The sequence below is a fragment of the Lutjanus erythropterus genome, chromosome 18 (genome assembly GCF_056507025.1).
Source record: "Lutjanus erythropterus isolate fLutEry1 chromosome 18, fLutEry1.hap2, whole genome shotgun sequence".
In the NCBI taxonomy this organism is placed as follows: domain Eukaryota; kingdom Metazoa; phylum Chordata; class Actinopteri; order Lutjaniformes; family Lutjanidae; genus Lutjanus; species Lutjanus erythropterus.
Window position 1 is genome coordinate 29,637,469 of NC_139334.1, and position 27,217 is coordinate 29,664,685.

A 27,217-nucleotide genomic window follows, 5' to 3' on the forward strand; every position below is an offset into this window, starting at 1 on the left:
TGGGTAAAAGAGTGCGTCTCCTCCGCTCTATTTGAGGAGACGCTAATGGGAATAAGTATGTGCTCCGTCTCGGCACCAAAATGAGGCTGGACTGGAACTTTTTCCGCAGACGGTCGAGGCATCATGTGTCCGGGCAGAGCCTCAGGTGTGCTGGCTGGGGCTGCAGCAGAGTCTTGACAGGCTAATTTCTTCTCTGTGTTTCCTTTAGCTCGCCGTCAGCGCTCGCCATCCATGGGGAAACTAACCGTGATAATTCTGCTGTCTGCCAGTAATTGGCCTCCGAGATTCAGAGCCTTTCACACCACAAATGTGGTGTCTGAGAAACGCCTGATTGGATTAGCCGGACAGATTAATGGATAGAAAGGCAGCACCGGTAAGAAAATGGCATAGACCTTTCTTTGAGCGCTCAAACAACACCAACTATGACTGCAACACTCAAAGTCTGTAAACACACCTAAACTGTCAAAAGTACCTTAATGAGATTCTGTGGCGTTAAACTGGGACTAAAGATTATTTCACATTACACTGATCCTCTTAAGAAGCAGCAGCTGGGAGCCTGTAATATAAATTCTGGTCACAAAGACAGAAAGAAATAGAAAAGGTGAGATTGAAGGAGGAAGAGGAAGAGCCTGCGGAGACAGAGATGAATGAATATTACTAAAGGTGTCTAAGAAGGTTGAGCTGCAGGACGGGATGAAAAGTAGAAGACTTGAGGTTTCCAAAACCCGTGGCTGACTCCTGACAGAGTAGTTAGTGTAATAAGAAGTGGAAGCTGCAGAGAAAATCCAATTGTTCAAGTTGAGAAATAGGTGAATAAACTCAATCTCTCAACTTCCATTTATTTCTGTGTTTTCATATGAACTGTGGGGCTGTGTGGCTCTTTGTGCCAAAAGCTGGAGGGAACATCTGCATGATGCACTCCTCTGACCTGAATTTCACCCATTCATAAGTAGTAACAGAGCAACAGATTCTGCAAAAATTATGCCCAACTGTTCTGCATTAATGTTTAACATTTCAGGGGAGCGTTTCTTGTGAATGCAGAAAGTCGTGTAATTAAGGAACCATTCTCTGGATCGGTTGTGACCTAATTCAGGGGTGCTTGTTCCTTCAAAAGAGTCCGTCCACTGAGGTGTGTTGTTCAAATGAATAAAAGTTCTTGCCAACTTATAGTGTTAAATATTTCCATCCCATTCTCACTCTCCCAGTGTGTCAAATATGGCAGGTTAGTCAGTGCCTTTATGCTTCAAACTGTGATGATGTGGGCACCTCTCTAGTGTTTTGAAGTTCCATCAATCAGTTTACGTGATAGAAAGACCGACAAAGTCTGCAATATGGAGGAGGTGGGGTGGGTGGAGGTGTCAAACAAAGACAGAACATTCACCCAGAGGACAGCTGTTCATGTAAAACCAATTGTAAGCGCCATTTATCATTTAGGAAGTGTATTAACTGTTAAATTGTATTATTTGTTGAGTACAATGACATGCTATTTAGATTTAAAGTCAGGGAATAATGCTGAATATTTTGTAGGACTTAATTCCTGTTTGTTTGACTTCTGAGTTTTATTTTGCTAGTCTCTGCAGTTTCCGTTGATTTGTGTTGAATTGATAGGAAGTAGAATTTTATTGTGAAAGATCTGTTCTGTAAATAAATGAGGATGGCGGAGCCACACGGTTGTTTTACCGTTGGCGTTGCCACCGACCCGACTCAACGCGTAAAGCAGTCTCCTGTCGTCAGTGTCATCCAGAAGTGTGGTTACATTTAGAAATAAGTAGACATAAAAGTGAAGAAATGTTTAGACCGAAGATAGCCACTACATTAAGTAAAACAACCTGCTCACGAACAAGACGACTGCATCGCCATGATGTCTCGAGCGCCGAACAATACAGAACAACAAGAGAACTCCAGATACGGGCATAAAGCTAACGTATGCAAAAGAAACAAAGACGAAGGTATTTGAAGACAGTATAGAGACTGATATGCTACAGAACTGTGACAGAAAAATGAAGAAGTGTGTGCCGCTCATCTTTTTGTGAGACAACAAGAAATGTTTTGGTCTGCAGAAGATGACACTTATTATGAAAGCCAGCTGCGCTTTGTGTCATAGACCATTTTTCATGAACACTTGTTGAATTAAGACGCCGTGCATATATCCAATATGGCGGACGACGGTGAGCACGTAAGGCCAAGAGCACAGAGCTGCAGCAGCAGGTCCGGCCACAAGAGGGCAACGAAGTACACCGAAAGAGGACTGGAAGAGCAACTGAGCAGGCATATCAATACCAGACGATCCAAGCTGTCACAGTTAACATCAAAAACGAATAAAGTGAGTGGACTAATGAAAGACAATGAGAGTCCAGACATTGTTGACGAACATTTAAAAGAATGCTTCAAACTCTTGAAGGAGTTCACTCATGCAAACTATGATGTACTCATGCTGTTACCTGATGATGAAAAGGACGCAGATCAGACATTTTGGTTCAAACCAAAAAAGGAACAGTTCAACAGTTTCATGAGTGAAGTTCAAAGATGGGTATCTACAACAAAACAACAAAATGAAGAAGTGAGTCCAGATGATAGTATATCTGTAACTGGTACATCAGCAGAAAATAAATCTGGTCTCTCTGTTGCACGAAGCACAGCTAGTAGCCACTCATCAAGATCATCAAAATCATCCAGATCATCTAGAGCATCATCCATCTCATCTATACGGCAGAAGGAACAAGCAGAACGTGCTGCCTTACTTGCACGTGCAGCATCCCTGAAACAAAAACAGGCATTAGAGCTTGAGGAATGCAAGTTAAAGGCAAAGAAGGATCAGCTTGAGATTGAGACAGCTATTGCTGAATCTACAGCCAAAATAAAAGTGCTGGAAAATTGTGAGTATGAGAACAAACAAAATGTAGCTGGTCATCCTGAGGCAAGCTTTGAGGACAATCAGCAGCCAAGCAGACAGGAGCCAGTAGTAAGACATGAACACACTGAACAGCCACAAGTGACTGTAAATAAAGTGAAACATGAGCATGACATACAGCAAAATGATGTCATTAATAATTCCATAGAACTGTGTGAAGTGATGCTGAAACAAAATGACATCACTGAGATGTTAGTCAAACAACAGAGACTATCACATTTGCCCCAGAGAGATATACCTGTTTTCAATGGTGATCCCCTTGAGTTTAAGTCCTTCATGAGGGCATTTGACCATACTATTCATGGTAAAGCTGATAGTGACAGTGACAGGTTATACTACCTTGAACAGTTTACCAGAGGTGAGCCCAGAGACTTAGTCAGAAGTTGTCAGCACATGAATCCTCAACAAGGCTACAGTGAAGCAAGAAAATTACTGACTTATCACTTTGGTGATGAACTGAAAATCTCAACCGCCTATATGAACAGAGCATTCAACTGGCCGCAAGTTAAACCAGATGATGCTAAGGCTCTTCATAGTTATTCCCTGTTTCTAACTGGCTGTAACAATGCAATGCAAGACCTCAATCAGCTCCAAGAAATGGAAAATCCCACTAATCTCAGAATCATTGTCTCCAAGTTACCATACAAGATGAGAGAGATGTGGAGAGTCTCTGCCTTTGACATTCAAGAAACAAGGGGAAGGAGAGCAAGATTTTCAGATCTGGTCAGATTCATAAACAGACAAGCTAAAATAGCTGTAGATCCTTTGTTTGGGAACATTAAGGATGCTGAAGATAAGGGAAAACCTTATGCAAATGCAAGAACTACAAGAGCATTCAGGCCAAAGGGGAGTACATTTGCCACAAGTGTAGCACCAGCTACAAATGAACAGTCACCTGATAACTGTAAAAACTCCTCTCGTCACACCATTAATGCCTTTCAAAAGCCATGTATATACTGTGAAAAACAACATCCACTGGCAGAATGTCACAAAATTAGAAACCAGCCTTACAAAGATAAACTAGAGTTTCTTAAAGAAAAGGGACTGTGTTTTTCATGTTTGACACAAGGACACTTGAGTAAAGACTGTAAGAAAAGAGCTTCATGTGAATACTGCTCTAAAAGACATCCAAGCATGCTTCATTTCGCAAAGGAAGTAGATAATGAAGCAGTTGAGAAAGTTCAGAGAAACGCCACAGAAAGCAATACAACTTGTGAAACAACACACATCTCAGGTGGAACTTGTGGAGCCACCGGGGCCGGAAAAGACAGTCATGTCTTAGCAATTGTGCCTGTGTGTGTCAAGTCAAAGAAAGGCAGCAAGATTATAGAGACTTATGCATTCATGGATAATGGAAGCCAAGCCACATTCTGCACTGAGAAGCTGATGAGACAGCTTGGCATTGAGGGTAAGAAAACCCAAATACTGCTCCGTACAATGGGCCAAGAAAAACTAGAGCCAAGCTACCGTCTTTCAGGATTAGAGGTGTGTGGTTTGAAAGAGAACATCTACATTGACTTACCTGAGATTTACACTCATAGAGACATTCCAGTGTCCAAAGAGAACATTCCGGTGCAAGATGATTTGAAAAGGTGGCCACACCTTCATGGAATCCAGCTGCCACAAATAAGTGCAGACATTGGACTGTTAATAGGCTGTAATGTTTACAAGGCTATGGAACCATGGGAAGTCATCCACAGTGAGGATGATGGTCCATATGCAGTTCAAACAGTTCTTGGTTGGGTCATCAACGGTCCCCTTAGGAGTGACAGTTGCACCTCTCCATCTGAAAGTGAACCAAGTGTCTCTGTAAATCGCATCTCTATCGCTGATGTAGAGAACCTGCTTGTGCAACAGTTTAACCATGATTTTCCAGAGAAAGCCAGCGAGGAGAAACATGAAATGTCACGAGAAGACATCCAGTTTATGGAATCTGTCAATGAAACAGCAAAAAGGGTTGATGGACACTATAGTATAGGCCTTCCCTTGAGAAACAAGGCTGTTAAAATGCCTAACAACAGAAGTGTAGTTGTTCAGAGAGCAGAACACCTGAAAAAGAAACTTGTCAAAAACAAAGACTTTCACAGAGAGTATCAAAGCTTCATGTCTGACCTGTTGAGTAAAGGCTATGCTGTTGAAGTACCAAAAGAAAAGACTGTGTCTGAGAATGAGAGAGTTTGGTACATACCTCATCACGGGGTATATCACCCCCAAAAAGGGAAACTTCGTGTAGTTTTTGACTGTGCAGCATCATATCAGGGCAAGTCACTGAATGGAGAACTTTTGCAGGGCCCAGATTTAACAAACACACTAATAGGGGTGTTAACAAGATTCAGACATGACCACATTGCCTTAATGTCAGACATAGAGGCTATGTATCATCAAGTGAAAGTGCCACCAGGAGACAGTGACCTTCTGCGATTCCTCTGGTGGCCAGATGGAAACTTAAACGAACCACTGCGAGAATACAAGATGGTTGTGCACTTGTTTGGGGCTACGTCTTCCCCCAGCTGTGCCAACTTTGCATTGAAGAAGACAGCTGAGGATGCTAAAGACAAAATGGCACCTGCTGCAGTTAAAGCAGTAATGGACAATTTTTACGTAGATGATTGCCTTTTATCAGTGCCAGATGAAACCAAAGCAGTTGCTATGATCAGGAACTTAACAGCACTCTGTGAGAGTGGAGGATTCCACCTAACAAAGTGGATGAGCAATGGCAGAACCGTCCTAGCCTCCGTTCCTGAATCAGAAAGAGCAAGGGAGGTTAAGGATTTGGACTTCAGTCACGATGCATTACCTGATGAGAGAGTCCTCGGAGTAAACTGGTGTACTGAGTCAGATGTATTTAAGATCAGGATAAGTGCAAAAAACACACCCCAGACAAGACGTGGCATTCTCTCATTTGTAAGTGCCATATATGACCCCTTAGGGTTTTTGTCACCTGTCATCCTTTCAGCAAAAATGATCCTGCAGGAACTTTGTGGCAGGAAAGTCTCCTGGGACAAGCACATCCCACCTGAACTGGCTCAAAGATCACAAAAGTGGATTTCTGAACTCACAAAGCTTCATGGTTTCACAGTGGACAGATGTCTGAAACCAGTTGGATTTGGAAAAATCACAGCTGCACAAATGCATCATTTTGCAGATGCAAGTGAGAAAGGTTATGGAGTTGTCACCTACCTACGCATAACAAATGAAAGGAGATCAACTCACTGTTCATTCATCATCGGCAAGTCCAGAGTGTCGCCGTTGAAACAGACAACAATTCCGAGACTGGAATTAACAGCAGCTACAGTTGCTGTAAAAATAGACCGCCTAATGAGAAAGGAGCTGCACATGCCACTGGAAGAATCCATGTTTTGGACTGACAGTACCACAGTGTTAAGGTATGTTGCCAGTGAAAATGTTAGATTCAAAACATTTGTAGCAAACAGAGTGTCACTCATCAGAGACAACACCAAGCCCAGTCAGTGGATGTATGTTAACTCTGAGTTAAACCCAGCTGATCATGCATCAAGAGGCATGAGTGCAGATGCATTCACAGAATGTCAAAACTGGATTGGTGGGCCAGATTTTTTGACAAGAGACCAGAAACACTGGCCAGTTTCACCTGACCTGAGAGGAATACAGAAAGATGATGTTGAAATTAAAGGAGCATTGATTGTGAATGCTACAGATGTGCATGAGAACCCACTTAACAAGCTCATTTGTCATCATTCAGAGTGGCACAGTTTAAAAAAGTCTGTTTCCTGGATGATCAAATTCAAACAACTGCTTCACAAGCTGAGCACACATCGTAAATATCTCATATCACAAGCAAATGAGAGTTTGAGTCATGAAAAGAAAACTGAAATGGTTGAAAGCCAAATGCAGAAGTTCAGATCAACTATTAAGGGATCCTTGCTCACTGCTGAAGATGTTGCAAGTGGAGAAATTGAGATTATCAAACTATGTCAAAGTCAAAGCTTCAGTGATGAACTTATGACTCTTCAGAAAGGTGACAAGCTTAAAAGGAGCAGTCACATTGTTAAGCTTGATCCTGTCATGCAGGATGGTATTTTAAGAGTAGGAGGAAGATTGCATCGGTCTGCATTACCAGCAGATGCTAAGCATCCTGTGATCCTTCCTAAAAATCACCATGTTTCAACTTTGATCCTCAGACATACTCATCAAGAAACAGGACATAGTGGAAGGAATTATACATTGTCCAGACTGAGAGAGAGATTCTGGATTCCACAAGCAGACTCTGCTCTTAGGAAGATACTGTCAAAGTGTGTGACATGCAAAAAGATCTCAGCAAAGCCTGGTGAACAGAGAATGGCAAATCTGCCACAAGATCGCCTGATACATGACAAACCCCCATTCACTAGTGTGGGAATAGACTATTTTGGGCCCTTTGAGGTCAGATGTGGGCGGAGTACAGTAAAGAGGTATGGCATATTGTTCACATGTCTTACCATAAGAGCAATACACATTGAAGTTGCCCATTCACTTGAGACTGACTCCTGCATTAACGCATTTAGGAGATTCATTGCAAGAAGAGGCCAAGTGTCAGTCATGAGATCAGATAATGGCACAAATCTTGTTGGAGCAGAGAGGGAAATGCGTGAAGCAATCAAAGGCTGGAATCAGTCAAAAATCTCAGAGATGCTCATGCAGAAAGGTATCACCTGGATATTCAACCCACCAGCGGGTTCACACTTCGGAGGCATCTGGGAGAGACAGATTCGTTCTGTGAGGAGAATTCTTAACCAGATCCTGAAACAGCAGCCTCTTAATGATGAGCGCCTCCACACGCTGTTTTGTGAAGTTGAGGCCATTATTAATGGCAGGCCAATAACAAGAGTGTCAAACGATCCAAACGATATAGAAGCTCTCACACCAAACCACCTACTTCTTCTTAAAAGACAACCAGTACTGCCACCTGGAGTGTTTCAAAGGGAGGATTTGTATGTTAAGAGAAGGTGGAAACAGGTGCAATACTTGTCTGACATCTTCTGGAAGCGTTGGACCAAAGAGTATTTGCCGCTTCTGCAAGAAAGACAGAAGTGGTCAGTGACCAGGAGAAATCTGAAAGCAGGAGATGTCGTCCTCATAGTTGATGACAGTGCACCAAGAAACTCCTGGTTAATGGGAAAGGTTGAAAGGACAGTTTCTGATTCAAAGGGACTTGTCAGACGTGTATTTGTGAAAACTAAAACTAGTATTTTGGAAAGGCCAATAGATAAGCTATGTCTGTTGCTTGAAATGGATGAGTAAATGAAATGTTTATGTGCCATGTGTATATTTGTGCTTAAAGCATGAGATTTACATTGCATATCAAACTTGTGTAAATATTGAGTTAAACTAAATGTTGATTTAAAAGCACTTTTCAAGTTAAGACATGAACGTAAGATTTATGTAGAAAAATGAGATACAAGACGTCAGTCATATGTTCTGAGTTTGAGTTTAAATGACGCTTTAATATGTTAAGATGTAATTGTTATGCCTCAGCAGTAACAATTAGGGGCCGGAATGTAAGCGCCATTTATCATTTAGGAAGTGTATTAACTGTTAAATTGTATTATTTGTTGAGTACAATGACATGCTATTTAGATTTAAAGTCAGGGAATAATGCTGAATATTTTGTAGGACTTAATTCCTGTTTGTTTGACTTCTGAGTTTTATTTTGCTAGTCTCTGCAGTTTCCGTTGATTTGTGTTGAATTGATAGGAAGTAGAATTTTATTGTGAAAGATCTGTTCTGTAAATAAATGAGGATGGCGGAGCCACACGGTTGTTTTACCGTTGGCGTTGGCGTTGCCACCGACCCGACTCAACGCGTAAAGCAGTCTCCTGTCGTCAGTGTCATCCAGAAGTGTGGTTACATTTAGAAATAAGTAGACATAAAAGTGAAGAAATGTTTAGACCGAAGATAGCCACTACACCAATAGTCAGCATTGACTTCTTTTACCTTATTAAAAAGAAGTCATTACGTTCATTGTAATGTACTTTACATTACGTTACGGACATTAAAGCTGTGGTTGGCAACATTTTTTTTGGCATCAATGAGCAATAATAACTCCAGTGGTTTGAGGGAGAAGTAGACTTCTGCGCCTCCTCTTGGCTCTGTTTTCAGGTGAATCTGGCCCATGACGGTAGATTTAAACCAATCACAGGTCATCACAAGGGCTTTTCACACTGCATATTGTTAGCCCTGAGCTAAGAGTTATCCTTGGACTAACTTAGCCCCTTATCTCACTGCTAAGCACAGGGCTATATGAGTCACACTGCACTTCTACTAGCATCGTCATCAACATCATCTGTTGGTGCACTAAACATTTTAGAATTTTCTGTGACTACTTTTACTCTTTTAGCCCCATTTCACCTTAGCACTTTTTAGCCCCTTTTTTTTTTTTAGCAACTTAGTTGTTTTTCAAGGGATAACCCCACAAACACAGGGCTAACCCTGTTCTATAGCAGGGTCAGTAAGACCTAGGCTAAAGTTGAGATTAGCCCACTTTGGATTGTTCTAGGGTTGTGCCAGTGTGAACGCTTCCTTAGCTTTAGGCTAACAGCTTCTTTAGCCTGGGACTAAGTGCAGAGTGAAAAGCCCATTAAGAGATCAGGCCTTCCTATTGGCTATTCTTCTAGTGCAGCTGCACGTTCCTCCTGCAGGAAAAGTAGCTATAAAACTGAATCATCAGACAGAGGATCTTAGAAAGAGTCCAGGCCAGGAGTTTGTCAGCTCAGCCGGTTACTTTTTACTTCACCCTCAGTTGCGTTCACTCGCGTCTATCGCAGGGCTTTTGCCGAGGGCCGAGAGGACCAGGCGGCGCTGAGACACAGAGTTGACACACAGCTGCTCAGAGCTGCAGAGCTCTGCAGGAGAGGGTCGGTGACAGACTGGAGCTTCTACTTCAGTGTGTTCACACTATTGTTCAGTGCAAGTAGCATACATGAGTCCACTGAATGTACACCTTCTCTGTGTATTCTCAGGAAAATGACTCATCTCTTTGTTGACTTTTGTTTGTGTATGTTTGTTTTTTACTTACAGACCAACATAGCTCGACAGGACAGAGGTAAGTGTCTCTTCTTTTATGTTGTCTCAGCTCCTGCTGGGTGCCAATACAGATCAATACATGTCATTGATTACTTAATGCCCCTTTAGGAAAACTGAGTCAAGAAGAAGATGTTTCTAAAAGCAGAGAGAGACAGACAAAGACAGACAGGAAGCCCAGAGAGAGTATCCCAGACGGCTGTTTATTATTCTGACACTACAGTTTAGGTGTGCAACTGTAAAACAATACATGAGTCAGTGTGGGACTTCAGTGCTGCTCCCGACCATCGCTTTAACAAAACAGTAGAAATTGATCACATTCCAGTAGAAAAAAGAGAGATGCTTTTCCTAAAGGGCCCCGTTTATTAAAACCATCCACGGCTTTATGACTCAATCTGAGGCTAAAGCTGCGACTGATGAAAAATTAATCCTGGTGAAAAAATTCGGCAGGTTGCGTCAATTTTCGGAGATAAGTGAAACAATAAAATATTCTATCACTATCCGGGGAAATGACTTCCATTTCTTTTAGTGTCATCTTCGATGCAATATGCGGAATTGAATCAAGCCAGATGATAATTTTAATAAATGAGGCCCCTCGGTCGTGCTCGCCCGTCCCCAGAGAGGTGGATTCATGATGTCAGTCAGTCGGCACGACGCAGACGGACTACACACCATCAACGTGCTGAGGAGAGCGTGATGGAGGAGAGGGGGGGTCAGAGGGATGGAGGTGGAGAAAAAAGAGGAGAAAAAACAAGAAGCAGAGAGAGAAGAGGTGTTTTGTTTTGTTTTTAAAGAAGAGGACCTCCAACCAGCTGAGGACGGAACATGACAGAGAAAGAAAAGGAGTGAGAAAGGACTCCTCAAAAAGTCAAGAGAGGAGAGTTTTTCCTCAAGTGTGAAGGAACAAAAAGGGAGACGAAAATATCACCTCCACTCCCAGTGAAAGTGCTGGGACAGCAGAGTGGGGACAGTGGTTGAGGGGTGGGGGTTGTTGTACATTCAAGTGGCAAAGCCAAAAAATCCTGTGCTGAAAGGTGTGTTCGTTTCTGTGTGTGTGTGTGTGTGTGTGTGTGTGTGTGTGTGCAGGGCTCAGATCACAGGAGTCGCCCTTCATTCTCTTGTCAAATTAATAAAGACGAGGATGAGCTCTCGGCTGCCCACGTCTCCTCACGCAACCCAACCAGTCATTGTGAAGTTTCCAGTGACTTCGGCGGCGGGAAAACTCTCAAAACTCGATCTACGGTCGAGTCCCCTCGTCCTGCTCCTCATCGTGTATTTTAACTGCTGACAGAGTGTTTTTCTTCAGTTTTTATACATCTGGAAATAGATTTTGCCGTATTGCAAATCTAAAATTGTGGATTTTCGGGTAGATTTCCAAGTAATTCAGAGCTCCTTCTGGAAACGTTGACGCTGCAGGATGAGCAGCAAGGACACAGCTCAAAGACAAACCTCTGTCAAAGTACTGCAGACATACATAATTTAGTGACACCTGGAGTAAATATAGGCCTTTGCTGCTAAAAATCTATCAAGATTTGCTTTTAAATAATGCATTATAGATATTGCAAAGACAAAAATGTAAGTTAATAATTCTGTTTTCTTCTTTAAACATTCAATTATTAGGCCTGACTGAATTTCAGAATGTAACTGACCCGTCCTAAGTCTCTCTCGTTTCTGCTCGGTGCTCTGTGGAGTCCTGTAATTTGAAATGGTATGTGCTTGGCTTGCTCTGTATTTAAAAAGAAACCAATTTTAGAAGATATGTTAGTATTGAAGATGCCTGTCAGCAATTATCAGGAGGCTTTCAGCATATAAAGTGAGAGAAAGTCCTCATCTGTCAGCGGTGGGGTGGACTGATGGCTTGAACAAACACAGGGCCTCCACTTACGAGACCAAGGTTTGTGTCAAATGCAAAAACAGAAAACTTAGCAAAATGTGCATGATGAAAGTCACAGGACTTGCCTAACAAACTGCACTTTGTAACCCTAAACATGGTTTTATTCTAAACCTACCCCAGCAATTTTATTGCCTAAACCAACTCAAATTGTGACCTTTTCACGTTAACCATGTGTTAAAACAAGATTTTTTGCCGCCACAGACAACGGGTACTGCCTGCATGAACACTGAGGGCCAGACCTGTATAAGTCTCATTTTGATTTTGATGGTATTGAAGCAATAAATTCCTCAGAGCTGCCATACTGGCCAATAAAGATAAGTTCTCCTTCTGGCAGAGCTGTGCAGCAGTGCCTACATGTACCAGGATGCATTGCATGCATCATAACCCTAACACCCTACAACTATTACTTTGTTAACCAAAACATGCTGTTGTGACAGTGAAACCGTCTGGTCTTCCTTAACACCAGTGACATCACTGTGACATCACTGGATGCAGGAAGAGCAACAGGTTTTGCAGCACGAGAACTCATCTCTCTTAGTCAATGTAGCAGCACTGAGACGTTTAGCATTCAACTGAGTAAATTTACTGTCAACACTGACTCCACATGAAAAGAGCCAAATTTTCCCTTTGAACTAGGTAACCAAAAATTGATGTAGATTAGCTAGCATGTCGCTAACATTAGCCAACTTAATGGGACTACATTGTTTTTACAGCCCCCCCAGAAACATCTTTTAACCATCTTCAAAATTAGTTTTTCTTTTCAGCATAGACAAGTCTAACACATATCTGATTAGAGGAAACAGGAAAGGAGAAAGTTGACGAGGTTCTGCGGAGTATCAAAGCATGCTCAAATCTCATTGGTGCACAGAGCAAAAATGGGAGGGACTTAGGAAGCATCAGACGCAACAATTGTTTAAGGTTGTTTACTATTTAATTTACAACAGAGGCTCTGATTGGATTTTTTTTCTGGCAATAGCAGTTACCCAATCAGAGCTCCAGCTGCTGCTCCATGACATCTGATTTTTAGGTGAATCACCTGTTAAAGCAGGACATAAATTATGAGATGTAATTTGACAGACACACACGTCGTAAATGGAATAAAATTACTAGTAGAAATAATATTCAATTATTAATCAATTACTTGAATGAAAAAGGGATATAGAATATTTAAGTGGTGAGTTTAATTAAATTTTAATTTTTTTATGTCTACTTTTCCATTGACAGGATACCTCTAAGTATTTTAGATTAATGCCAACATGCACAACTGATAAATGGTAATTTATTATTTAATCCCATTTAAATCAATTGATTTAGCTATTTAAAAATCTTTAATCTATAAATTAATTCTAAGAAAACACTGTAGTATTGTATAGCATACAGTAAAATGATTCCAGTAGCAAACTCCAGACTCTTTTGAGGCTCAGGTTGAACATGTTGAAATTATTACTCCTCCTTAGAAACGGTTTAACTTCTCACTGAAACAGTAAAGATGCTGTATGGGCATCTTTTTTTTAGTGCTGATCTGAGGTCATTACTGCCTGCAGCAGCAGCAGCAGCACGGGGGCAGAATCTGCCCCATGAACAGATTGTGGCAAAGATTTGGGTTGTTTACGTGTTTTGAGGTGTTTCAGGACATTATTTATTCAAACAAAGTGCTGCGACTACAGCTGAAATTGTTTTCTTGAGTGTTATACTCGAGGACATGCTGATGTAAAACTTTTATTTTAAGGTAAATCTTTACTACATTATCAATTCATTCAGTGTTCCTGCTGACTTCATGAGTCTGAACTGAAAGTCCAAACTGAAGAGGAGCAGCAAGGACGCAGGGAAAACAAACAAACAAACAAACAAACAAACAAACAAAACTTAGATGGTTAATCTTCTACAGATTAACATGCTTTTTCCAGAACATCTTGGAGTTTAAATTTCAGAAATCTTTGTAAGATATTGTAAAATATTTGCTTCTAAAATTGTAAGAATAAATATGATACATTTTCAGGGGTTGTTCAGATATGGATACTGATATTGGAAATGCATACTGTCCAAAATCCTGGATTTGGTATTGATAAGTACGTGATTCGATGTCACATCATTAATTAGCCACAAAACAGGACCCTGCTACTACTAGGATACAGCTAAATAAAAATGAGAATTTTTTACGCACTAATATTGGACTGGTACTCAGCATCGACTGATATGCAAAGATCAGGTGTCTGACAGGAGAAGCTGTCACGTGCAGCCATTTGGCGAAGATTTAGTCTGGTGGTTTTGGTGACTTGAAGAGCGTTTTCTGGGACACTTTATTGTTAGTTAGACATATACTCTAATTTACACTCTAGTTTGGGGGATGTCTGAGCAAACCACCTGTTAAAAAGACGTTCTTTGTCTGAAAGATTTTCCAGGTATTTTAGCATCAAAAATAGAAGTTGATCCTACAGTAGTGCTGTAACGTACTCATGTTTTTGGTAAACTTAATGAATCAGTTTGTAACAACTGAACGCAAGCATGAACGTGTTTAACTTTTTTTTGTTTTTACAGCACAGTAAAAGTTTTGTGACCACATCAGTGTAGATTCCAACCAAAAAAAAAATCTCACATTTTTATGCAAATCGTGCCTTAAAAACAAGTTACAATGTAAATTTGAAATGACGCATTGAGCTGAAGCATCCAGCTGGTCTTATGAAATATAATTAACAAAGTGTAAGACTATGAGTCAAGCTGCAAAGTTCCTCCACCCAAATAAAAAGTTACAGCGTTTTGTAAAGCAGTGGTTCTCAACCCCTCAAGGCAATCACAAGATAATTTCCAGGGGTCACCAGATAATAGTCGAGAGTAAAATAAAATAACATATTGTGGCAATCAACACAAAATCAGAGCCAGGAAGCAGCTCTCAGTGACGTCGGCAAAGGAACTACTTTCTTTCTACAGTAAAATCAACCAGAACTTCTTTCTTTCTACTGGAAAGTTCCATGAAACTTTTCACAATAAGGTCTGTGGATCATCTTGGGTAACCAGGTCATGATTTCTGGTAAGACTGGTGTTGAATTATTCAAACTATCTAAACAGCACTACGGGAAAGATGATTTTTTTCCCCGTCCCCTTAAATATACTCAACATAAGGGACACAAAAAGATGCAAAATACAGCCTCAAGAATCTGAATGGTTAAAACTGTAAACTTTCACAAAAATGACAATTACCAACACAAACCACTGTTTTCTGAACAGACACAAACTAACAAAAAGCAAAATTTGCATTGAACTACTAAACTAGTCGAGCAAGCGTGATGGGAAATCAGGCCATATTTCGGACTGTGGAATGAAAATATCTCCTAATGGTCCCGTAGCTCCCTGTTCTGTGTGCACTGAAGTAAAATCTGTTTCCATACAGCCCTACAATTCCAGCCGATCAGAGACAGGTTGCGTTTTTTGCTGTTTTTGCTGTGCGCAGGACGAGGCGAAGGGGAGCGAAAGGGACGGTAAATCTTCTGAAGGAGCACTGAAGGAGGATTTGTTTGGTTGTTAAGTTCAAATATAAAACATGTTTATCCAGAACCTTGTTAAAATGGCTCACATATAGTTCTGCATCTGCTTCCACACCCCACAACCCGACCCCTACCCCTAAATATGTGTACCTGCTTCTCCTCTGTTTTGCTAGCTGATCACAGTAACTACCTACATCCGGCTTCTCCAGTAGGCTGGGCATTGCTGCTGATGATATGTATAGCTCCACCCCCTCGATTAACGGGATTGGTTTCTTAGGATTATGACATCATAAACCCAGCCTGAAAGAATCCGTTTTCTTGAGACTGTCCTTGCTCGCTGCAGTTACAAAGCAGGAAATGCTCAGACATGGTCTTTACTGCTTATATCGTTCCTGATATGTCCTGTAACACGTGAAAAACACAACCTGGACATGTGAACAAAGTTAAAAACTTGATTTTCACTGGAGAGAAGTCTCGGGCCGACTGGGGCTTGAGGGTCGTGAATAATTGGCCTGATTATTCTGGATGGATGCGACTTGAAAAGGTTGAAAACCACTGCTTTAAACGACCAGCAAGTAGACTTTTACTTGACAACGTTGTAGGAGAAAACGGAAGAAATGAACATGAACTGGATCATTTTAATCTGTGTGAAGTGAACTTTGAGTCAGCTTTAGAGGAGTGTGAATTTGCTCAACACTGATGATAACACAATACTAGCGTAGTATTTTAATTTCTTCAGCACATGCTGTGTGTGTTTTCAGTGGGAAGGAGAAGATCCTGGCACGAATCCCAGCATAACGGCTCTTGTCCTGACTTCAACCCGAGTGAAGACACACGTTCTTATATAATATACAAGAATAATATATGTACATAACTGTATTGATCGCACTCATCTTGGAAAAATGTCAACACACTTTTTAGACAAGTTTTAAGGGAAACTTTCAGATGTGTTTGAGAGCAGGACTCCTACACCGACTGAAACTGATGTAAAATCAATTTCCCTTTTAAAGGCTTTAAAAGTTTTAGAATTTCAGATGGAGAAGAACTGCTCCAACAGAAACAGAACAAAAGTACATCCCCTGTGTCATTTCTCATCCTGTATTGTGGCTTTTTGGTTTTGTTAGGTGTAATCTTCAGCTCCATCACGAGATGATCTCGGTGACAGCTGTATTTTTGCCAGGCGACTATCAGCATGAATCAAGCTGAAGGAAAAATCCGTCTTAGAGGTTCTTCTCAGAATTAGATGGATACGATAAATCTGTGATGTTCGGCGCTTTTTGGGGGGGCTGTTTTTGTAATCTGCGTCTCCGCTGCGCCCATTATTCCCGCATCTCTGTCAGTAAGTGATCTCCTGCTTTCCCAAAAAGCTTTTAACATCTCCCAGAGAAGAGTCGCCGCTGCCAAATGAGAGTGAGCCACGGCGAGTCGTGCCCACTTGGTCAAACTACAGAAACCTCATCAAAGTGGTGCACAGCCATCTGCAGAGCCTTAAAGGTACAACATCCCACTGCAGTGCATTATGGTCCATTTTCTGTTGGCTGGACAAACTAGTCTATGATAGATTTAGAGAAGAGTGGCCAAAACCTGATGTTAGATGCATAAGATGGAAAGATTTTAAACTGACCTGGAAATACAGTTCCCCAGTTGGATATAACAGAGTCTGTATTTGGCCAGTTATCTATAAGAGATACATTACTGATAAGGGTGTTTTACGTGTTTTAAGGTGGATTTTTCTGTTAACTTGATTCAAGAAATACCTGGATAAGAGTCAAAGCTTTTGGAAAATGTGTTGGAAGCCCAGTAAACTAGTACAGTGTGTACAACACGTCCCAAAATGACAAATATGTCCATTGGAGAGTAACAGAAACAGATGCACAGGACTTTCCTCGTCATGTGGTAAATTTTGTCAGAAGATTGCAGTTTGGTTTGGTTTAGAAAAATATCATGATTTGGATGTTTATTATGGACGTTAAATTATGTATGCAAGTTAAATTACGCAACATATGAGATGTAAGTTAATTATGTTCTGAAAGAGAACTTAAATATGACACTTAAAATAAGTTGATATGTTATGATAGAAGTATTGTGAGTGGAGTAAGTTGGATTTTTCTTTCAAATTGAGCCAAAGAAATAAGACCTAGATAGAAGTCAAAGTTTTTGGAAATGTTTTGGAAGCCTATTAAACTATAACAGTGTGAACAGCATGTTCTTCTCATGAAATGACAGACCAGGTTGTTTGCCAGTGACTCCAAGATGATGGATGGAGAGTACCAGTGACAGACTGGACCATGGTCTTACTGGACCTTTGTTGTCAAGTGGTTAAACTTGTGAAACGGTCACAGTTTGATGAGGTTTTGACACCAAAAGTACTCATTTAGGTTTAGGAAAAGATCACGGTGTGAGTTAAAATAAGTAGCCTCTCTTGGTTTTGTATGTTAATTTACATACATAAATTAAGCTACATTATGTACGTGGCACAAGTAGGTTACTAAAGTTAACTCAAGCATGCAAGTCAAAATAACTTAATGCTGAATTTTAGTTTCAGGACACAACAGTGGCCTCAAACCCCGAAATCTTCCGTACATGGTCTTTGTTGCTCTTTACACTACGTCAGCTGACTTTCTTTGCTCCCGTCATAATAGTTCTTCCAACACCAACATGTCCTCATACGTAAATAACACAACATAAAACAACCCAAATAACATAAAAGACTGTTGGAGAGTACCAGCGGCAGTCGTACTGAGCTTAGATCAAACCAGACCCTCATCGTCACATGGTTAACTTTTTGAAATCGTTGTAGTTTGGTCAGGATTAGGCGTCAAATCTACTTAGTTGGGTTTAGGACAATAGACTGAGCCACATTTAAGTCAGGTTTAAGTTATTAAGAAGTTAGGATGTCTACTGGAAGATCATTCTAAGTTTCATGCAAGTTGACAGAGGCAACTTCAATATCACAACTTCTAGCTAGCTGTATGTTGTTGGGGGTTTTTTTTCTTATTTTTGGGGGGCTCTTTTTAGTCTTTATTCAATAGGACAGCTCTAGATAGACATGAAATGGTGGAGAGTGGGGGGGTGGCACGCAGCAAAGGGTCTCAGGGTGGACACTCTACCAAGTGAGCTATTGCATCTTACTGTGTGTTGTTGAGTTTGACCTGAGGGGGGCGCTGAACGGGCAGTCTGTGTTACTGAAACCAAAAAGTTCCTGTTTTAGGTTATTATTTGTCTGAATCAGCGTTAATCAGTCTAAGCACGTCAACAGCTTTTATCTCTTAATAGTTATTAGCTACTAGCTAGATGTTAAGTGTGTACATTTTAGCATGTTGTCATGCTACCATTTAGCAAATGTTGGCATTAATCTAAAATGCACCTGAAGTTAACAGGTATTGTTTTTCAGTTGTTTTAAAGGTATCCTGTCAAGAACTCAAACTGGACATCTGTACCTGTTGGTGGCGCTGCAGGGAAGCTCAGATTCTTTATGATTCAGGGGGTGAATGTTGAGCCGACAGACTCCAGACTGCCTTTCATAAAAAAGAAAAATGAGAGTTAGTTGTGATTTTATGCTCCCCCTTTTGTAAGTTAATGTGTCATGTTTGTTTGGTGGATATAAACAACTGATATTTCATCTTATCTACAAACACAGACAAACCCTCAATCCCTCCAATAGATATATTTGCAATAATTACCCTAATCCTGACTTGCCTATTCACACTATATACTATGGAACAATAAAGGTCCATCAAAATCAAATGTTGCATAGCTTTGCATGATATTCGATATAAGTGACATGTCAGTAAGATAAAGAGATATGAAGCATGCTGGAATGTGCTGCTCTAGACAGGTACAGTGGTAGCCATCATCCAAATCCTCTAATAGGTTATATCTGCTTTTATGCTGGGGGGGCAGGGGCAGACTGCCTGATACTGCTGCTGAATTGCCCCTGAGCAAGGCACTTGCCCCCTGGTTCTACAGGGGATCTGCTCAGCGGCCGACAGCAGAGAGAGCGAGGGCTTGGACTGGGAAACTCCCAGTGATGACAGAGTGTGAGAGTGAAGCAGGTCGGTGCGGAAAACAGGCTCCTGTGTGCAGGATAGAAATTCACATTTGAATAAAATCTTCTTATTTGCACAACAGAAGCCATTAAAACTGTATTTCAAAAATGTTACAAAGCAAAACCTGATTTGCATATTGTGACAGAAAGCTCGTGTCCACACTCATCTTCAGCTCGTGTGATTTTATGTCAATTAGCATTATAAAGTTATTTATCCTCGTCATTTTCCTGTCTGTTGACAGCGGAGAGACACAAATCTAACATAATGAGAAATGTCGACCGAGATGGAAAAAAATAGATGTTTAAATTTCAGTGCAATAAGTGTTTTAGTTTAGCAGGAAGTTTTGAGAGCCAGAAAACTAGTTTTAGTTTAGAATGTTTTTCTTCACTTTCAAATAGGATCATTAAAATTAAAAACTGATGCTAATTACAAGTTAATTTTCGTGCACACCTTTCAATGCCAGGATCAGACTACACAACATTGATCTGTTGGATGGGTCTCCATGTGACACTGGGTGATCATGATGCCTGAAAGTCCTGCTGTCATTTGGCTGAGAGATAAACCAACCAATCAGAGCTCCAGGTCTTTGATGACTTGCATTACATGCAAAGGTCATCAAGCACGAGGCAACAGGGATAGTCACGTTTCCACCACAGGAACTTTACCCAAGGACTAGGAACTGTTGGACGAACTCTGTGATTCCCCCACAGGGACCAGGGTCTAAATTAAGTTCTGTGGACATTATTTATACAGAAGAAAGATGGACTAATGATAAAGTTCAGGACTTATTGAGTATTTATGTTGAGGATGAAGTCCAGCAGGAAGTAGACATGTTGACCTGTGATGGTAAGTTGTACCTGAAGATCTTCTCCAATCAGGCAAAAGCGGTATAGCAGCGAGCAAAAATTACATATAAAAACAGCCGTTGCTTTTTTACATGTCAGCAAAGTAATTTGCCTAATCATCACAGGTCTAAAGACCACAGTGGAAACACAAGCAACAACGCTATAAAGGAACCTTTTAGTTCCTTGCAAAGTAGTTCTCCAGAGTAAAAGTTCCAGGTTCTTTGGCAGGAAACAGACAAAGTGCCTGTCAGATCATCAAACTCCCACCCCCTCCACACCTTCAGAACTGGAGCCAGTGTTGCATCAATCAATCCAACAAGTCACTGATGGCATGACGGGTCAGAGATGTGGAGGTGAAAAAGTAGACAGGGTTTGAACTTGGAGCTCACAACCTCTCTGTCATTTTTGATGTAAACAGGTGAGTGCAACACTGTTAATGTAGTCTAAGAAAGACTGCCAGAAAGTGTGCAGTTAACCACGTTTGTCCATTTGTTGACCACGTTTCATGCAAAAATCCATCTTCCCAGGCTTCAAGTTAAGTCTGAACCACAGTGGTTTGGACCAATCGGTGTCCTTTGAGGAAATACTGGTAGCTATAGAATCAGTAGTATTTCCTCACTGAAAGAAGAAGAAAGAACGGCACTGAAGGCTTTTCTCAATGGAGAAGTCTTCTTTGGCAAGAGCTTACCAACTGACTGAGCTGGTAGCGCTCTCTGACAACATCACATGGATTGTTGACCCGATTGGTTGAAGTTATATTTGATAAGACGGTGATAGACACATCACCTACCACGTAATTTTTGAAAGTGCCTGGCCTATTCGCAAACATTTTTCAAGGACGACTCTTGGATGCTTCTGTGCAACAAGCCATCGGACCATCTTTTTTTCAAGGTCCTGGCCTCGACAGAACAATACTGTCTACTGCTTGTAGACATCCTCAATCAGCAATACCAACATCCCTGCCATCCAAAGATGTTGTTAAATTAGTTAAAGAAGTCAAATCAACTCTGATATGTGAGTAACTCCATCAGGGCCATGTAAAGAGTTAACACTCTTCAGTTTGACACAGTAAACTGGTTAAATCTAGCAATTTTCTTTGGTCCGTTTTGCGCACTCTGGTCCTGGCTTTAGACTGATAGGTATGCACTTATATTAGTTTCTTCATCTTTCATCTTTTTCTTTTTTGCATCAGTGCAGTTGCGTCACAAATCTGGCAAAAAGATCCAACAATGGACAGATCAACTGCCATTTAAAAAACAATACAATTCAGTGAGATTGTCACATCCTGTGTTGTTGTTCGTCCCTCCCATCAGCTTGTTTTCTGCCACCCGCCCGTTCACTCACACTGCAGATCATGTCTGATGGATCTTGTCATTTAAAACTCTTTGAGGCTTCCATGATGGCTACCATACATGTAAATTCTGCCTTATTCTTGTTATTCTGCCTTATTAAATATGATCGTGTGTGTGTGTGTGTGTGTGTGATGGGATGAGTGCTGCAGGGTGAGGGGGGACAGCGTCTGAATCTCACAAGACCTGAAAAACCGCCTGATCTTCTGACAAAACTGACTGATCTGCCTTCTGTGAAGAAAAAGTCTCCCCGGGCCGTCAGGGTTCACATCGAGACGCCGTCACACCGTGCATGTATATGCATGAGGTGTGTGTGTGTGTGTCTCAACTCTCACAAACACACACACACACACTTATATTTATATATGTACGCACTCTGGAGCATAAAACTACTCCTTTGCATGCAGATTTAGAAAACTGATATCATAAAAAGTACAGTATTCCATTTTTTATTACTTGAGCTTTTTGCGGCGAAGCTGCTGCCGTTAATGGAATTCAGAGCGGGTTTCAGTGAGACGCTCGCTGGTTAAGACTGCCGTGTGTGGTGCTGGGACTGTGGGATTACATGTCACTGTGCTGAGTGGACTTTTATGTGAACTAAACTCCGTGTTATTTCCCCAAAGCCTTCCTGTCATCCCAGCTTTACCCAAAGTGCATTCTGCCATCCCTGATTCATGCAGAGGAATGGAACAAAAAAAAACTTCCTTCATTCACCAACATGATAACAATATTCAGAATATTCTAGCGGCGTACCCGAGCGATGCATAGACACAAGGAGGATTCTAACAAAATAACCATTTGAGGGTTTACCGGACATCAAACAGAGGCCAAAGGACATTTCCGTAATCAAAAATAGAAATTATTATAAGAAGCAAAATTAATAATCAATATAAAAACGGAGCAGAAAATTCCCTCCCTGTGTTAAGGGATGCTGCTTCATCACATTTGGGAGTCTAACTTCTATTTCATCTCACAGGCAAAGAAAGAAAAACCCTCCTACCCTTTTTCGATTTCTCTATTAATAAATAATCCATGCACGATCCCTTTGCCTTTAAACCCTTTTGTTATTCAATGTTTATAGTGCTACCAGTATGCAAACCCTGAATGTCCACATAGTAAATTATCAATGAAAAATATTCATATGTACAGTGTAGCTCAATAAAATGTCAGTTCTCTTTAAATTCGATTTGCATGCAGTCAACTGCATAATATACAGGCAATAAGTATGTTCAGTAGTTTCTTTGGCAGGCCAGAATCCAGCTGGACATGCATAGAGAGGTATGTACAATCAAAAAAACGGGTCCAGGTCACGGCGGAGTGTGGACTCTCTCAGGACCTGGAGGTAAAAGTCAGTGTGCAAATGTTAAAGAAGCCAGTTTTTTTTAATATCGGAGAGGTGAGACCAGTGGTGCAGCTGGATCCGTCACAGCTGGATGCCAAAAGTGTAACCTTGAACTGATAATTGTGATCGCTGCAGAACAACATGTCATGTGATCACTGTATATTCCAGCACACTCTCTACACCACTGGCTAAGCTCTCTTCAGAGCCCCTCGTCCTTCTCTGAGTCTGGAGAAACAGGCCTGGAGACGGTGAAAATGTCCTGACGTTGGATTTTGGTTTTGGGGGTGGTGGAGGTGGGCGGCGCCCCCGTGGGCGGCGGCTTCTTGTCCGACAGTAGTTTGATAATTTCGGCTACCTGACTCTCCAGGGCGCCCAGACGGCCTCCCAGAGTCTGGATGTCCCCCCGGAGCTCTAGCCGGGTCTCGTGCAGCGCCGCCTGCAGGGCCTGCTCGGGAATGGGGCAGAACGGGTGAGGCGACCCCCCTCCGCTGGGGAGAGGGCTGTGGAGGAGGGGGGTGATCGCGGCAGGGGTCCGCGCCTCCCCCGCCCGGTCAATCCGCAGCTCACTCTTGGTGATGCCGCTGTCGCAGGAGTCTGTTTTGCGGAGCGGATTGTTGCTCGACACCCCACCCTCCTCCACATCCCCGCTCCTCCCTGCCTCCTGAGCCTTACCCTCCTGAGAGAGCATCTCCACGGAAACAGCCTTGACGTTGTTGTTCAGCCCCTCCTTCCTGGTCTCCACTGGAGCCATGTTGTTTTTCAAGCGCATCCAGCCGCTGGCCTTGACGGCCGGCTTCCCCAGCGCGGGGCTGGTGCTGACTTTGAGCCTGACAGTCTGCTCGGCTGCCCCCACAGCAGAGCTGGGCTGCAACTCCATGATGTCACAGTTGTTCTGCTTGGCGGGCGGCTCGCCGGGGTGGCTGTACGCCAGCGAGCTGTGCATGGGCGTGACCTGAGACACGGTCAGCACACTGCTGCTGGGCGGAGCCCCGTTCTGCATGGAGGAGGGGGGCCGCTGCAGGCTGAGCGGCAGGGAGTGCTGCAGGCTGGAGTGGCCCAGCTGGAGGCTGTGGGGGTGCAGGTGCTGGTGGTGGTGCTGCTCCACCTGCAGCTGGTTCTTCTCCAGGTCCAGCTGAGAGGCAGCGGCAGCTCCCTGGTTGCGGAGCTCCTTCTGCTGCTTGAACTTCTGGAACAGCTTCCTGACAGGATGGTCCTGTGGGATGGTGAGCTGCACCTCGTTCTTCGCCCGCTGCCGCTCCTCTTCCTCCTTCTTCACCTCACTGATCTTGCGGAAAATTATCTGCAGAGGAAATACACACAACAGAACAACATGGTGCTTATCAGTACACTAATCATTTCATATGAATGCTATGAATAATAATTCTGCCTCTCTGACGTTCCTGCTGAGTGTTGCACATTAATCATTGGAGATAAAGTGAGAAAAGATTTATTATTATGGAAATCTGTCAGTCTGTCTCAGCTTCGGCACACTCACATGTCACTTCCTCTCTGCACGGCACTCAGTGTAGTATAGCTGCCTTCTGCAGATTCGTGTTAAATTATCCATCAGTGCTCCGACACCTCCCCCTGTATTATTCAACCTAAGTCTGGCGCCACTCTCTCCTGGCTCCCCTTACACACTAATTACATTGGGAATGACAGAAATCCCTGCCAGGCAGGCGGCCAGCCATCCAACTGGCGATTTAAGTGTTATTCTTGGTTAAAATGATAATGCTCCCAATGGATGGCAAGCTGAGTCAATCTTTGAGTTGAAGACGAGAGGGAGGGGAGCCGTCCATCTATAATCTACCCAACCGACTCATCTTTACCTCCTAAACTCCCTGCTTTCATCCATCAATGCTTCCTTCTCCTCCAACCTCTCGAGCCAAACCGAGCAAACTTTGCTCTCAGCTAAAAGTGAAGATATGAGGACGGGGAGATGGAGAGGCCCCGTCAATCATTTCAAAACTCTGCGGCTACCTGGAGGCATAACCTGGAACTTTTAATTAAATTAACCATGACAAAAAGAGCGTGGTTTGATTAAAAGTAATTTAAAAGTGAGCACCAGTGGGGTTTGTTTTTTCTTTTTTTCTTTATTCGCCTCTTTTGAACAGAACAATGAGTCCACTGTCTTTGTGTATGAATCAAGAGACGAAACTGTCACAGCTGAGCAGATGATGCTGATGTGATGGGACCAGATATGATGAACCTCCATTAACTAACAATCACTTCTGATTAACTTCAGCAACCACAGTCCCTTCTTGTTACCATGTACAGAACCAAAACACATCAGAAGTGTCATGCAAAAGTGCATCTAGTACAATGAAAAGTACTTCAGTTTAGAAATATGAAACCCAAGAATATGAGTATGTAGACAGAATGTTTTGGCATTTTTCCTTCATTCTTTGATAGAAACACGTCTGAGCTTCCCATTATATTTTCCGGCATCGCATTTATTGATTCTGTTAGTCACATACACACTTTAATATTTTCTGAAAGGTGTCCAGTAAAGCCACTGTCCTCAAATGACTGACTGCAAGTTAATGGCAGCTTGCCTTGCTTAGACCTGAAATGACACAGCGTGTGTCAATACTAAACAAGATGTTGGACCCAGAAACAGACAGGGCAAAGCAGAAAGAGTTCAAAATGTGATTTAATAAAGAGACAATAAACAAAAGCTTACCTGCAGGGCAGGCAGGTGAAAACTACACTCCAGACAACAAACAAATCAAATAAGGGCAAAGGAGGACCAAAAGTCCAAAAACAAAAACAAAAAAAAATGAATCCAAACTCCAGCAAATGCAACAAAAGTGTGAAACACAGAAGATGATGCCAAACACAACCGACACAGAAACACTTAATGGACAAGCAACTAATCAGACACAGGTAGAACTAATCAGGAGCAGATGAAAAGGACAGGAAAAGGACAGAGACGGGAACCAGGACACATGAGGGAGGATCAGGACTACAAAATAAAACAATAAAACCCACCCCCAAACCATGACAAAAACAGATCTGTATCTCCTGTTCACATCAAAAGGTTGTTTTTAAGCTTAGATTTCTTTAAAATGTTCCTGGAGATGCAGAAATTTAAAGAACTGAAAGAAGCTGATTGGCAGCTGAAACAGAAACACTAAAAAAAAACAAGTGTAGTTGGCAGTTACATGAGATACAAAGTGATAAAATGAGTTAAAGATGCAGCTGAAGTTGAAGCACTAAATCAATCTGTCAGTTTGAAAATGCTAAAAGGAACTGAAGTGTTGTTTTAAATGAGGGCGCTAAAAGGAGATTAAGCGTCCGCTGAAGTGAAGGAGCTGACGGAGAGAAGTGTCAGGTGAAGTCAAAGTGCTGAAAGGAGATCATAAGGTGTCAGTAGAAAGTGCTGGAAAAAGTGTCACTTGAAGTGAAGGCGATGAAAGGGGTGTAAATTTAAATTGGGTTGAAACTGCTAAAAGGAGTTTAAGCGTCAGATTAAAGGGTAATACTGGTGTTTTAAATCTGGGCCCTATTTTTTTTTTTTACATGTTTTGGGGTCTGGGGTCAGTAGACCGCCTCAGCCCACAGCTGTGAAACGGCCTGCAAAGCCACAAGTTGTCAAACTGGAAACATTGATGTGCAAAGACGGCCAAAAAGAGTGCAAATGCTTTTACAGTTGGTGATGATGAGAACAACTGTCTCATTTTCTGCTGATGCATTTATTAAATATCAACATTTCGGTCTAAATGACCTTCATCAGGTTTGCTGGTAGCATCCAGATGAGGGGATCCAACATTTTCACAGACATACAGAAGACTGTTGAGATTGATGAACACCTGAAACTGATCGTGAGCCAGACAGCAGAGTTGAAAAAGTCACACTAAATCACAATAAATCTTAAATATGCATGTAACCTTACATACCCTCCAAGTCAGAAAATGGAAAAAAAAACAACTATCATCATGTATCATAAGCATCATCCATCACCAGACATGAATAACATCCATATAATTTGAACAGTAAAGGAAACATTAAAGGTTAGTGATAAAATCTAATGATTAAATTTGTGAAAAGTTTGGTGAACAATTTTTAAAAAGTCAAATTTAACACTTTTAATCAAAGCTTTGAAGAAAAGGGAAAAATAATTTATGATATTTTAGTGGATACCCAACTCCAGAATGCAGGGGAGACATCAACGTCAGAACAAATCAGCTATGACTGAGTGTCTGGGGGCGACGGTCAACGTTTTGGGGTTTCTGTTCCAGCCAGCGGATATCTGGATAATGAATAAAAGGATACCCTGAGGCAAAACTTCCTCTTCTGTCATCGTT

The 27,217-nt window shown here is 41.8% G+C and overlaps 1 protein-coding gene across 1 annotated transcript in view; it reads right to left on the reverse strand.

Moving 5' to 3' along the window:
* Positions 1-22,001: 22,001 nt before the first annotated feature.
* kcnh5b (potassium voltage-gated channel, subfamily H (eag-related), member 5b) overlaps positions 22,002-27,217 on the reverse strand; it is a 203,968-nt gene continuing 198,752 nt past the window's right edge. Inside the window, exon 13 of the mRNA XM_084742502.1 lies at positions 22,002-24,210. Within this exon, the coding sequence (XP_084598628.1) occupies positions 23,110-24,210 (1,101 nt within the window). The 3' untranslated portion in view covers positions 22,002-23,109. The remainder of the gene's footprint in view (positions 24,211-27,217) is intronic.